At 34.0% G+C, this 15,360-nt stretch overlaps 1 protein-coding gene across 1 annotated transcript; it reads left to right on the forward strand.

Moving 5' to 3' along the window:
* The first annotated feature begins 4,864 nt into the window (after positions 1-4,864).
* LOC107802910 (BAG family molecular chaperone regulator 2) lies at positions 4,865-7,665 on the forward strand. The gene is made up of 4 exons (XM_016626492.2): positions 4,865-6,012; positions 6,123-6,379; positions 6,716-6,862; positions 6,945-7,665. The coding sequence occupies exons 1-4, from the start codon at positions 5,781-5,783 to the stop codon at positions 7,329-7,331; spliced, it is 1,023 nt and encodes a 340-aa protein (XP_016481978.1). The 5' UTR covers positions 4,865-5,780; the 3' UTR covers positions 7,332-7,665.
* Positions 7,666-15,360: the final 7,695 nt, after the last annotated feature.

Genomic DNA, 15,360 nt, shown 5'->3' on the forward strand with positions numbered 1-15,360 from the left:
GCTACTCAGGCAAACATGCACCATTTGTGTAGTAAGTACTCTTTGTTGTAACTTCAAAAATCCAAATTTGAGTGAAGGTTATGTTGTAAAACTTATAATCAACATAGTAGTAATTATGCCACGAAGGACAGTTTTGCAATATCATATTATAGTTTTAATTTATCATTGAGTTTAATTTAAGATATATACACATAACAAAATATAAAATTCTTTTACATTATGGGGTTGATCTTTACCTATTATAACGGGTAACTTGATTTATTTTTAATTAAGACTCCAAATCAGGCTTACCTGTTGATATCCTTTGAATGACCGTATAGTTTAGATATTTCTTTTACATTGACAATCTATATAACTTAAATTAATTATCATTTGAGTTAAGTTTCTTTAGAAGCAAAAAATGAAACTAAAGAAGGTGGAGGTGATTTAGTTAAATCACATGAGATGTTTTTATAAAAATAACTGGGACAAAAATCTAAAATTTGGCCAGATATGAAAGACTTTAGATTAAAAATGTTTGTTTGAACGTTTCAATGTTCAGTGTTGTTTTGTCACAGTCTGCCAAGTAGGAGTATTATATACTTTAGGAAAATAATAAAGTGATAGAAATACAATAAAACAAGAGTAAGAGAAGGGAATTAAAGAGAATAAACTAATTAAATACGCCAGCTACGGGAAAAGAAGGCTTAATTAAGAGAACCCCACACTGTATGATATGTTCCAATTAATACCCCAAAAAGAAGAAAATGACGAAATATCGAGATCTTTTGGTGGGTCAATTGGGTTATAATTAGTTGACTTCCAGTTTCTGTGAAAATGATAAATGTGTATACGTAGCTGTAGTGCATTTGCGAATTTGGCCATTGGTTAGATTTTTAATCCTCTGATTGACATTTGTGATTAGAAACATGCTAAAAGATTAAAATATTTGCAGCCCTTATTAGCTTACATGTCTACATGCAAGGATTACAGATGATTTTGCACGTATTACAGAAAAATTTTAAAGAAAAAAAAAAGAGAGAGTTTGACCAAGATCTAGCAGTAAATCGTGGGACGTGGATATAACAGCAACGCTATAGGAATTATGGCAATTTAGTTGGTTGGTTACTAACTTCCACTTGGGCTTCTGACTCCCCTGTATTCTTTTTTCCTTCACTTATGTAGAATAAAAAATTACAGCAGCTTAATCAAGATGGAATCCGTTATATGAATTCCAACCTTGCATATTTTTAAATTATATTCACATCTATATTCATCGGAAATAGACTAGTAAATCGACAATGTGAGTAAATTCATACGGCAAAGTTTAACAGTTGCATATGAACAAGATAGAAAACTAAAAGAGATTCGTAATAATTTTTTGGAAATAAATAGCAGCGCATTTTAGGATAGTTAGTTTCACGCGGCCAGTTTGGAGGAAATTATGGTAAACTTAATTTTCCGAGTACAAAAACAAGCATTGAGAATAACCTGTTGGTTGCCATGTTGAGTCGACTATCCTTCTCAAGTCTTCTCATCATGAGAATGCACGAGACTTTGGACTCTATGTACGTAATGATAATTTTCCCCAAAAAAAAAAAAAAAAAAAAAGAGGAAAAGAGAGGCATTAGTTAAACGACCACTACTGGGACGAAGTAAAAATGAAGTATTATTGTAGCAATACAACATACAAGGAAACAATGTTTTGGCAAGTGGTCACTTCTCAGTAGTAGATGGAAGATGGTAAAATATCAACATCACAAAAAGCTGAGTAAATTCAAACATTAATCCCACGGTATTTCGACGAAACCGCTACTACTACCAAATATAAACAATAACCAGTTTAGTCTAATTATTAAACTATTAAAAGTGTCGGTACACTGTCTCTTTTTAAAATTCTAGACAAACTCCGAATAATATTCTTGCCCGGAGGCGAAGGGAGCCCTAGCAATACTTAATTTAGTATAACTTAAATTAGTTACTAATGAAACCATATCCTATTTCTTTAGTCTTAATTTGTTTCACAGCATTACCATTTATGGAGTGATAAAACTTTGTAAGTTAAAGATTTTTCTTTACATTATATACTATGAAAATTGTAGATTACATATTATATACGTGCAATACACCAAATTGAAACATATGTACAATACACAAAAAAACTGCTTGTTGGACATTATACCCAACAAGTCAATCATAGCTCGAAAGAATTAAAGATTCATGCATAATTCGTACAAAATTCTTTTTGCTTTAATTACAAAAAAATTATTTGTGCTCTAATTATGTGATATTGGAAACTCATTATTTCGATTAATCCAATTGTTCGTAGTAGGTCGCTCGAATTCGAAATTCTTGATTAAAAAGGTAAAATTTCAGTTATACCGATTAAGGGATCCCGACTAGTTCACCTTAATTCTAAGTGTTATTCATACAAAAATTTTGTAAGTATTGAAGCTCGTCGCCTGTTTGGTCAAACTTCTTAGAACTACTAGTTTGTTTGGCCAAGTTTTTAGGAAAAATATAAGCGTTATTAAGATATTTTCATAAGTTAAAAAGAAAAATTTTTCCCTCAGAAGTATTTTTGGAACCTTGATTAAGTAAAAATTATTGCTCTAATATTAAAAAAAATACTTTTTAAATTAATTGATCAAACATAAATTGCTACTCTTTATAAATACTCTTTTAAACAACACTTTCCGGAATAAGAAAATTTGAAGTTTAATCAAACATATGCTATCATACTGAATACATCACCAGTCTTTTTGAGATGGAAGAAATATTAATTATGCAAATAAAATACTCCATATTAAATAAATTAGTCAACAGACAAAGCAACTAACGACCGCCCCTCTTCCTTGACCTTTTATATATTCACACAACCAGTGGCCAGTGGGTTGTACCGTCTCCGTCGGACAACGGTTAACAGAGAAAAATGGTCACCATTGAAGGACCACGTGGGAATCGTGATCGACGATCTTAAAACTGCCACGTGGACTAGATAGCAAAAGCTGCGTCCATCCAGCGGTCCAAAAGTGTCGGTGGAGATTGGCATGGCTTCAAAGAGAGGAAATGTTAAAGACAGTCACAGTCGATTGCGGGTCGGATTTTGATGGTCCAAACAATTGACACGTGTCCGGGACTTACTGTGACGTAGGTGCTACTGTTTGTTTGGTTGGTTGTGTTACGTTGACGTAGGACTTCAATTACGAATAATTTTTATTTCCAAGGTGTGTTTGATATAAAGGAAAATATTTTTTTTAAAAATGATATAATTGAGTTTTAAAATATTTAAGTCAATTAAATATAAAAAAATTAAAATATATTTTTTAAATATATTTTTTTCATACTAAACACACCCTATATTTTAATTTTTAAAAATTTATCTTCTATTTTTTGATACAATTAAAAATAATTACAACGCAATTTAATTATTTATTATAATAAATTTCATTTTATTTTTTAAGTAATTGATTTTACTTATTATTATAATAATTTCATGTAATTCTTTTGTCTGATTGACTATTGGCCCCTGGAGCAGTAACCTTTTTAGATTGGCATGATTACATAAAGGGTGAAGGCTGCTCAATACACGAGTTAGAAATTTCACTGACGAAAGGAGAAAAGCAATTACCCCATTTAGACAACCTTTTTCTTTTTAGGTAAATTGTTCTTTTGTTGGGCACTTGTACTTGAAATATCTTATATTTTACTACTGTATTTAGATAAAAGTATTGGAAGAAATTCTGATTGATAGTAGTATTTTACTTAAAGAAAATCTCTCCCTCACACATGGGCAAATTGATAAAATTTGGATGCCATGTTGTCATTTTTATGGTCAAATTCAAAGCTCTTTAAATAATGCATTTATTTAAAAATTTACTTAGTAAAGGAATAAACAGTAAGACCAATTTATTATAAAGTGAAAAAAGGCAGTATTAATTAACTGAGGACAAATCCTACAAAGAAAACTGTTTCTCTTAGAGGAGTGAAAAAAGAAAGTGTATAAATGCTTTAGCCAAGTTGGTTCTTTGTAGTTGACCAATCAGTTTAGCTTGTGGTTCATTCTGCAGTTACCGCAGGTAAAAAGAGAAAAAACAAACCACTGTGAAGTAAAACAACAAAAATTGGTAAAATAAAAGTCACTGTCGGATAGGAGTAATACTCTCTGGCCTCTGCTCAGTGAAAGGGTTTCTCCATTAGTTTAAAAATTGCTCCTCCAACTCAAATTTCAGTCATCACCCCATTGTATTTGACAATTTCCTTATTGTTTTTTCTTGTTATAATAATGTATATATGAGTAGATAAACTTTATCAAAAATTTTGTTTGAACTATTTATATTATGCTAGTAGAATTTTAAAAAATAGTACTCCCTCCGTTTCATATTAGATTTAGATGGAGTACTTTTTTTTTAGTCCGCTCCAAAACAAATAACACATTTTTTAATTTAGAAATAATTCAACTTTAAACTTTTTCATTTTACTCATTTACTCTTAATGAGATGCTTTTATAGTCAAACAAATATCATGACCCCACAAACCTATTATCTCTTAAATTTTTAAGACCACAAGTTTTAATTTTTTTTTTCTTAAATTTCGTGCTGAGTCAAACTACGTTTCTGCTAAATTTGTAGTCAAAGTCGCAAAAGCAGTGCATTTACTGATTTAAGTTCTTATAGATGAGCTTTATCTAGATTGATTTCATACTTAACATGGTAATTTTCTCTTATATTAATCTCTCCACGTAGTTTCCATTTTTTCTTTACTAATAATCCTAGACTTTGAGCACAAGGCTTTGGCGGCTTCTCCTGTCTTCCTTTATTCCAATGTTCGTCGTGACTTACTCTAGAAATATACACATACTGATGCCCTACCAATAATTAAATAGGCAAGCAAATGCAATTCTTTTTTTAATTATAATTAAATGTATAGCAGAGTTCTTAGCTCTTTTCTTCTGTTCGCTGTCCATTCATTTATTTATACTTTTTTGTAATATCGTATTTTTTCATCTCTGTCTCCCATCTTCTTCCAGCCTTCTCCACAAAAAACCAACAAATCAGAAAAAGAGAAAAAATTTAGTTTCTTCTTGTGTCTGATTATAATCCTAGTTTCTGATCTATTTCAACATTGAAATCCATTCTAGTCCAAAATTTTCTATCGGACAAATCGGTTTATTTTGGATTTGCCCCGTCAGTTTCGCTATTTTTGGCAAATTTGGCGCTACCCCATTTCATTCTTTTGCGTTTCTGGGTCTTTTACGAGATCTACGATTTCTTTTCAATTTCTAATTTCTTCCACGTACTAGTCCAATTTATCTCCGGCATTATCGCCGGCCGCCGATCGGTTTTTCTTGATTCTCCGGTTAGAATTCTCTTTTTTCTTTTGTTCTTTTCTTTTTATCAAGTCTTCATCTTTCGTACTGATTCTTTCCTTAAAAGAGTAAATGCACAACTAATAGCTGGAAAGTTCGGCAGTGCGTGTATTTTTGCCTAAGTTAAACTTGTCTCTCTCTTCACGCGTGGCGCTGGCTATTGGACTCGTGTTAATGCTCAAGTTACAGACGATATATTACAACTGTTTCTAACTGGCTTTTGGATTTTGGGCTTTCGGCTTTGGGGTTTATCTCTACTTTTAAGATTAAAATGGATATCTATATATCTGCTACTGTACTTTAAAATCACTTCAGTTTTGTGAAGTCAATGCTTTGATCTGATTCCTCAGAAATTCAACGTCAGCATTTACTCAATTTATTTTCTTAGTAATATTTTCGTTTACCACCCCTCCCTCTTCTTTCATTACCAAAAATGATGCGTATGAAGACCAAAACCACCGCTGTGCCTCCGATGATGAACGGAGCTTCAGCCGTCGGCAGAGACCGTGCCACCGAGAACGAGTGGGAGGTCCGACCCGGTGGAATGCTGGTCCAGAAGCGTAACCCGGATTCTGAAAACCGTCCTCCTCCTCCCACTATTCGGGTTCGGGTCAAGTATGGTTCCATTTACCACGAAATCAATATCAGTGCTCAAGCAACCTTCGGTAAGTAAAAAAAAGTCAAAAGTCTTTTTTTTAAATCATTATAGTTACTATAGCATCTCCGTAATAATTTTTTTTTTTCAAAAAACATTATTTGTGTTATGGAATTATAGGGGAATTGAAGAAGATGTTAACGGGGCCAACAGGGCTGCACCACCAAGATCAAAAGTTATTGTACAAAGACAAAGAAAGGGACAACAATGCGTTCCTTGATATGTCTGGTATTAAGGACAAGTCCAAAATTGTGCTAGTTGAAGACCCAATTAGCCAAGAGAAACGGTACCTTGAGATGAGAAAGAATGCCAAGATGGAGAAGGCTGCTAAAACTATATCAGACATCAGTTTTGAAGTCGATAGGCTTGCTGGACAGGTAACAATTCCCTCTTCTCCCCTTATTAGTTGTCTCGCAATTAAGTAACGTGTTATGATTTTAACTTCTATATGCTAATAGTGTAAATGAATTTCTATAGAACTATCAAAACGATTAGGTCACCTAAAAAATAACTGCATGTAACGTTTCATAACAAGTATAAGTAGTAACCTGGAAAATAAGTTACATTGTTCGTTATAACAGGTTATGAAAAATTCTTTAAATTGTGATTTTATATAAGGTAAGTCCTTGTTTTATTTGTTTAAGCTCTTTGAATGCTATAGCTAATGTGTTCATTTTTGTTTAGTCAGCTTATATTATGTTTGGATTGCTTAGGTATCTGCATTCGAAACTGTAATTTCCAAAGGTGCAAAAGTTGCAGAAAAGGATTTGGTTAATGTGATAGAACTATTGATGAATCAACTGCTTAAATTGGATGGTATTACAGCTGAAGGTGATGTTAAACTGCAGAGAAAAATGCAGGTATTAACTTAGTCGACCTCAGCCATTTGAATTGTACAATTGCTCTAGGATTGGACTAAAGCATGTTATTTTGTTTGCACAGGTGAAAAGAGTGCAAAAATATGTTGAAACACTAGATTTATTGAAGATAAAAAATTCAGCGCCAACAAGCAATGGGAATCACATTCCAAAACAGGAAACCTCCCCATCTCAACAGCATCATCATCACCAACGCAGGTATTCCAATGAGCAAGCATCATCGCCAGTTCAAAACAAGAATGTCAGGCATTCGTTCGCGCATTCTCCTGCACAAACAAAACAGCAGCAGCAGCAGCCATCAAGGCACTCTGCCTCGGGTTCTGTTGTCATAACTACACAATGGGAAACATTTGACCCTGCGCCAGCATCGTTGCTGGATCATTATTCAGCCACACCAACCAATAATAATCATGCTGCTTCTACCCAACCTCACAATTGGGATTTGCTTTGATTTGAGTAAGTCAGTAGAAAAGTATCTTTGCTTATTAGTTTGAGGGATTGTGCGGTGTGAAATTTCTTCTTTCCACCAGTTGGTTTGGTACCTTATCTCCATTCTTTCTGTATCTAGAGTTACTGTTAGATTCCCCTGTTTCATATATCTTTCCACTTGAGTCAATAATTGGGAGTCACTTCAGTCATGCTATCACCAATTTCCGGTTGTAATGTTTGTCTTGTTGATAGCCATGTTATAGTCATTCATATGTAGAAATATTGATACTTGAATGTTAGCAAAAACCACTCAATGAACAACAATTGCATTTTGTTACACTGAGAATTCCCCAAAATATCTATCTTTTTTTACTATGTTAAAGATAGCTCGATTGTTTCACTGTTCCTTGAGCCGATGGTTTATCGGAAACAACTTCCTACCTTATAAAGGTAGAGGTAAGATTTGCGTACACATTACTATCACCGGACTCTACTAGGTTGGTTGTTATTGTTATTGTAAAATTAGCTCGATGTGAATGTACTAGTCACTGAGATTTTGAAAAAAAAATGCTATTAGAGGAATAATGATTTAGCTTTATTCCTTGCTTGCCGTGAAGGGTGCAAAATGACAAAAGGGAACATGAACTAGTTGGATTTCTTGTAATCGATTAACTAACCCATCCAAATGATAGAAGGCTATGGTCTAACCGAAGTAGGGGTTGCTGAAAAAAGGAAAATGATGACAATGTGTTTAGTTTAACCATTAAAAAACAGTTTCTTGATATCTAGATCCATTTGATTACTTTAAGGTAATTTTACCACATACTTTATCCTGTTACTTTCTGGTCTTTCCACCTCTCTCTTTTTTCTGTCTTTCAAAAAATTACTAAATGATTTTGGTTCAAATTAATCATCATTATTATCTATATGGTGCTTCTACGACTAGCTTAGAATTAACTGTTCCATTTTGGAGAAATATAGGACTAGGATAAGTGAACTCTCGCATGCTAAACATATTATATCCCTCGAGGCTCGAGAAATCACTCCCGCTATTTAAGGTGAATAGTAATATACAAAATATTCATGACACCTAAAGATATGGCTTAGCGGTCATGAAATCATGAGTTGAAGTTTTAGCAGACGGAAAAGATTAGGTAATTTCTTAACATCTATTCGGTGAATAATCAAAGTGCGCATATACTAGTTTGGATGACATGGTTATAACATATAAGAAAAGGAGAATGCCATGGTCAATGATCATTATTGATTATTTGATTTCTTTGTAATGACTACAAAACAAGGTGTCACAAACTACTCTTTGTGTTCTCTTTCCCACATGACATTCAGGTAATACAAATTATTCTTTATCTTCAACTAATTTCACTCAATGGTCTGACAACTCATGATATACATCAAGGAATCCTCACCTTATTAGTAATCCAACCACTATTGCATCTAGAATTTCCAATTTTGTAAGCACCTCACATGGCATGCTGGAAATCGAAATATCATTATTAACATAAAGCTTGGAAACTAATTCACGCACATATAGTTTTATTCTTTAATTTAAGAATTAAAGTCATACAAAACTTAAAGCTTAATTCCCTTTACTGTTGCTAAAGTTTCAACATTGTGCCACATCTCTCTCCACAACTTGTCAAAGATATTGTGAACTTCACAAACTTGTAATTGAAAGCAAATGATATAGACTAACAACACTTGTTAAAAGTTCAACTGGATGATAGACACGTTTGGAAGGTATAAGGTCTAAAGATAGCAAGGACAGATAAAGTTTTGGGTGGCTAATGAAGATAGGCAACCATAGAAATTAATGAAGATATTTATAGTTTTTCAGTAAAAAAATTATATCCAAATTATTAGAATCTAATGTCATATAGCCAAGTGGCAATCCAAGCAACCAATATTTATGCAACCTTGAATTGTGTACCACAGTTGACACATATTTTAGGAACGACGTGAATGGTTAATGTAGCAGTAGATATAGGGTGCCTTTGCAATGAATAAAATGAAGCTCATTCATTGATATCCTTTACTGTATCAGGTTCAACAAGTGTAAGGATCTTCTTCTCGTGTATAGTAAAATCGCTTAGTCACCCACCAAACCGCTTAAACTAAAAATAACCGGTAGAGATATAATATAAATATAATTCATACACACACACACACACACACACACACACACACACACATATATATATATATATATATATATATATATATATATATATATATATATATATATATATGTATGTATGTATGTATGTATGTATGTATGTATGTATGTATGTATGTAAGTGAATTAATTCGATCCAAAAATAATAAAATAATTGATGAAACACGCAATACTTAGTCTTGAAATGAAGATAAAATCGCAGAAATAGTAATTTCGGGAGCATAGCTCCGGCCACAAAAGTAATGAAATTACGGAATAAGAAGATAAAATTATATAAAGCTTTGCATCGATTATAGCATAAGTTTGCCAGAGAAAGTCGTGTCCTTTACAATGATAACCTAGAAAACAAGGTCCTAAGATCATGCCCTTTTTTAATGTCAATCATGAGGATTATTGAAGGTGTAACAGTGAACATAAATGCCAAATTCTCAGTACACTAAATACTGTAGAATATTCTCCATTAAATGTTATCGGGCAGAGGGTATTTATTGCATCTTTACGAGTGTCATTCCTTCTGGTAACAAACAGACATTTGTCTTCGATCTTAGCTATCCTCTGCCTTCGATGCCACGTGTCATCCTCTTATGCAATTACTTAACATAGCATATTTTACCCTATACATAAACTGTGTATAATCAGTCCTCAATTTATGTATATCGGCTAGAAAAAGTAAATAATAAATTGGTCCGGCTATTTGTGTAAAGATCCCTTTTTTGTAAATATAAATTTCGAACCGTCTACTCTGAAGATCTCTTGTTGTATGTTAAATTATTTTACTCGGAAAACATGAGATATTGGATTTGCTTCCAATATTTCTACCAAAAAAAATAAAATCTTTTACTTGTTGAGGTAATTTTTCAGTGTTTTTGTTACCTTAAAGATGCATGATTTTTTTTCTTTCAAAAAAAAAAAATATTTCCACCAAATGGAGGAAAATGATCTTCTCCCTTTTGGGCGAAAGCTTCCTTCGCAAATATCCCAATTCTATAACACATGTAGAAATTATTGTCATATTTTAGCCCTCAAAATATCTTCACTTTACCATGCTTATTATCTATCATATATTACTCCTTGTACGATTATTATGTGCTAAACACAGGAAAATGATCGAAAAATTATTTACCAAAAGTAAAATATTTTCCATTGAAATAGTTTCTCCAACTCTATTCACCGGTGTTATTATTCCTTATCATTTAGTCAGGTCTTACGCAGGAGCTACAAAACAAGGCAAGATATCATTAGTTTTGTGAAAGGATTTACTTATTATTCAAGTGTCACATTATTTCATAGTCAAAAATCAAATCATCCAAACTCTCTAAATTCCACTGTTCTTGAGTGCCTATAAATCGTGGCCCGACGGTCAATGGAGTACTATATTATTTCACAGTTCGAATTAATCATTCACCAAATTTGGGGAGTACAATTCGATATCTTAGCTTTAGGCTTAATAAGTTTTAAAATGAAATTGTGCATGGAATTGATGTGGATAACATTTGCAATGGGATTGTGGATCAGATTTGAAGGGGAGAAATTAAAAAATAGCGAGATTTACAACTGGTTGTTCAAATATAGTCCAGTTTCAAAAGTAATCGAAATTTAGCCACTTTTAAGATAAATCTGAGCGAAAACACTGTTCAAAATCCGGAAAATATGCCAGTATATTATGCTGTAGTTCCAGCATAAGTATACTTGAACTCCAACATACCAAATTTGGGGAGTACAATTCGATATCTTAGCTTTAGGCTTAATAAGTTTTAAAATGAAATTGTGCATGGAATTGATGTGGATAACATTTGCAATGGGATTGTGGATCAGATTTGAAGGGGAGAAATTAAAAAATAGCGAGATTTACAACTGGTTGTTCAAATATAGTCCAGTTTCAAAAGTAATCGAAATTTAGCCACTTTTAAGATAAATCTGAGCGAAAACACTGTTCAAAATCCGGAAAATATGCCAGTATATTATGCTGTAGTTCCAGCATAAGTATACTTGAACTCCAACATATTATACTGGAGTTCCAGAATAAGTATGCTGGAACTCCAGCATAATATGATGGAGTTCCAGCATAAGTACACTAGAACTCCAGCATAATATACTGGAGTTCCAGCAAGTATAATTGATTATACTGGAGTCAGCAAAGTATACCGGTCCAGTATAATATGCTGGAGTTCATACACAGGTGCACCGAACTCCAGTATATTATGCTGGACCGGTCTCTGTTGCAGCAAAATAGTGGCTATTTTTCATTGACTTGGTAAACGCTGACTATTTTTAAATGACCAGTCCGAAAACTGGCTATAACGTGCTATTTTTACGATTTGAAGCCCAAACCTGCATTCATCCAAAACCTTGCAAATCAAAGTCCAGATCCAGCTTTCGCGGTCCGGCCCATGTCCACAATGGGAAGCTTAACTATTTAGTTTTAGGTTTATTGATGCGCATGTGACTGCATTCGATGTGTTCAATGTAAATATTGGTACTCCTTTTTATAGCTAGCATTTTTAAAAAAAATAAAAGAAGGTTCTCACACGAATTAAGCTCATATGGAAGCAAACTAAAATAAATGAGTGTTTTAATTCAGTTGGAATAACATGCATATTTCTGAATAAAATACCCTACAAATTATGCGTCTTAATGACAAAGAGACTTTCTAAAAAATGAGTATTTTTAATGATATGATGATAAAACAAGGCATGAAAATTTTGATCCCTTCAAAGAGAACCCATACCTGATTCCCAAATGCTAATATGGCTATCAAGATGATAAAATAAGAATTATGATTTTATGGATGTCTTGACTTCCAAATGGCGTATAATTATGTTGAGACAGCGGGCTTTGAAAAGGTCAATTCTACTACCAATGGCTAAAATGTTTGAAAAATTAACCTACCTATCCAGCCACTTAAATTAAAAATAGTCGATTAATATACATATATAAAAGTTGGACCCCTTTATGTTGGACCGTTCTGACACCATTACTGCCTCTTTGGTTGCTAGAGGCAGCAATCCCGGACTGAAATTGTCCACAAAATCAGCCAAAACTTGTGACTTAATCGTAGACCTTGGTTTATATTCTATGTCGAATTCACTCATTTCGACGGCTCATTTGGCCAATCTACCCAAGAGTTCGGGTTTGTGAAGGATGCTCCGCAAGGGAAAGGTGGTCACCACAACTATCAGATGACATTGGAAGTAAGGCCTCAGCTTCCGAGTGGCAATTGCGAGAGCTAAGGCCAGCTTCTCCAAATGCCGGTAGCGAGTTTCTGCTCTCGTTAAAATTTTACTAACGTAATATATGGGAGATTTGGTACCTGCATCCTCACGGACTAAAACTACACTTACCATTACTTTTGAGACTGCGAGGTAGACCAACAGTGTTTCACCTTTCTTCAGTTTTGAAAGTAACGGAGGCTTGACAAGTACCTTTTCAAATCTCTCAAAGCCTGTAGGCATTTCGGGGTCCATTCACACTTGACAGCTGGTCCGGGATGTCCTCGATGACTTTTATATTGTCGAGATTTACTTCAATCCCCCTTTGCGATACCAAGAATCCTAAGAATTTGACGGAGCTGACCCCGAACGCGCGCTTCTCGGGGTTAAGCTTCATGTTATGCTTCCTTCGGATATCAAAAGTTTCTTACAAATGCTTAAGATAATCACAATCACATGCGTTCAAAGACATAATGAGCATATCGTAAATATAAACTTTCATAGTTTTCCTATCTGTATTTCAAACATCTTGTTTACGAGCCGCTGATAAGTGGCTCCGGCGTTCTTTAACCCAAAGAGCATCACATTGTAGCAATATGCGCCAAAATTTGTTATGAACAAAGTTTTTTCCTGATCCTCTGGGTTCATCTTAATTTGGTTGTACCCGAAATAAGCATCAAGGAAACTCATTAACTCGTGCCCAGCCGTCACATCAATTATTTTATCGAGTTTTGGAAGTGGGAACGAGCATTTTAATCATGCCCTATTCAAGTCCTTATAATCTACACACATGTGAAATATATTGTTCTTCTTAGGAACTACTACTACATTAGCTAGCCAGTTTTGATACTTTACCTCTTGGATCGAACCGATGTCAAGTAGGCGAGTTAACTCTTCTTTGACGAATTTATTCCTGGCCTCCATAATAGGGCCTTTTTTTTTCTTACCGGAGGGATGTCGGGATCCAAGCTTAGCTTGTGTATGGCCACTTCCATAGGGATACTGGTAAGTGAAAATTTTGACTACTTATTAGCACCTTTTGCTTTTGTTTTAGTCTGAAAGTATTGATTTATGTTTCCGAAACTAATGAAATTGTGCAATTGCAGGAATATTGAAAGTCTGGTCTCCTATGATGAAATCCGACAAAAAAGGAGTGTTTCCAAGCACAAGGCAATAAAGGGCACAAAAACAAAGAAGTACGGTCCGTAGAAGGTTTTGAGCGGCCGGAAAAGTAATTGTAGACCACAGAATTTCATCTGCACCCGCAAACCAAGCGAAAGAACCCAACATGATTTTGACCAATGTGCGGATCGCTCATGAATTGTGCAACTGCAAAATAGGTTCTGCACTGATAAATAATTTTAAGATCAGAGAGTATGCAAAAGACCAAGTCCTGGAGCCTTGGAAAAATGCGAACCGCACAAGAATTGTGCGGCCGCAGAAGTTGCTTCGCAACCGCAATCCAGAAATGTGTGGTTGCAGAATCCAAGCTCCTGTCAACTGAAGAAATCTGTGGACCGCAAATGGAATTGTACGACCGTAGAACCTCCTGAGAGGCATTTTTGTCAGCGAATTTTGGCCCACTATAAATAGACGAGTTTCACAATTTTAGGTCAAGTTTTAAAGAAAAAGCTACTGTAGCCGTTACCTTTTGCCATTTTAGGAAGTTTGTGATTATTTTAGTCTTTTAACATTATATTTTATCGTTTTAATCTTTGATTATGAGTTTAATTAGCTTTTCTTCTTTATTTTCTTCAATTTCCATTATGAGTAGCTAGATTCTTACTAGGGTTGTAACCCAGCCCTAGTGTGTAAACCTTATGGGTATTTAATTTAATGCTTGTCTATGATTAGTGCTGATTATTTAGCTTAGTTCATGCTTCAATTTTAGAATTAATGGTTGCAAATATTGATTCATGCCTTTTTGACTTAGTCTCTACTTGAGAAAGAGAGACCTAGTCTAGGATAACTTGGCTAACAAGGAACTGGGCTAGTTAAGAGTTTGATTAGCCTAATTAAAGGATTCAAATAAGATATAGTAAGAACCCAACTTGATCTCATATCAACTATTTTGGTTGATACCCATTTTGACTTGAGAAAGCAAAATTGGGCGAAATTACTCTTTAACCGAGAGGTATTGACTGGGTAATCTACAAAACAAGTATTAACTTCTTTATCTCATTAGGAGAACACCTAGGTTATGGTCACATCCCTAAACTTTTAACCTATTTGGAAAAACACCAAAAACAATCGTTCATTTCTAGTTTCTTTTACTTAGCTTACAATTCTTAGAGTAATAGTAGAAGTAGAAATGAAAACTCACTATGGAAGTGCAAATTTAGTTAATCCATTCACTTTCTTCAAGTATATACTCCTAAGACCCCTTATAACTCCTTGTGAATTTGACCCCGACTCATAGTTGGGTAATTTATATTGTATACGACTGTATCATATCTCTTATCGAGGTGTGTTGTGGACGTACTCAATTTTTGGCGTCGTTGTGGGGAGTTAAAATGGTGTTAGCTATATATTTGGGTATGTTTTTGGACTATCTTCTTTTCCTTCCGTGTTACTAACTTGTGTGAAACAATTTTAGGTACAATGATGGCGACAAACAATGATCTCGGAAATATGCCTTTGGGAGATGT

This window comes from Nicotiana tabacum, chromosome 6, assembly GCF_000715075.1.
Source record: "Nicotiana tabacum cultivar K326 chromosome 6, ASM71507v2, whole genome shotgun sequence".
Taxonomy (NCBI): Eukaryota; Viridiplantae; Streptophyta; class Magnoliopsida; order Solanales; family Solanaceae; genus Nicotiana; species Nicotiana tabacum.

Excerpts from the sequence above, each read along its gene's own strand:
- LOC107802910 (XM_016626492.2), top strand. The coding sequence starts at position 5,781 with ATGATGCGTATGAAGACCAAAACCACCGCTGTGCCTCCGATGATGAAC. Across the intron at positions 6,013-6,122 it reads CAGTGCTCAAGCAACCTTCG|GGGAATTGAAGAAGATGTTA; the intron begins GTAAGTAAAAAA and ends ATGGAATTATAG. Across the intron at positions 6,380-6,715 it reads TCGATAGGCTTGCTGGACAG|GTATCTGCATTCGAAACTGT; the intron begins GTAACAATTCCC and ends TGGATTGCTTAG.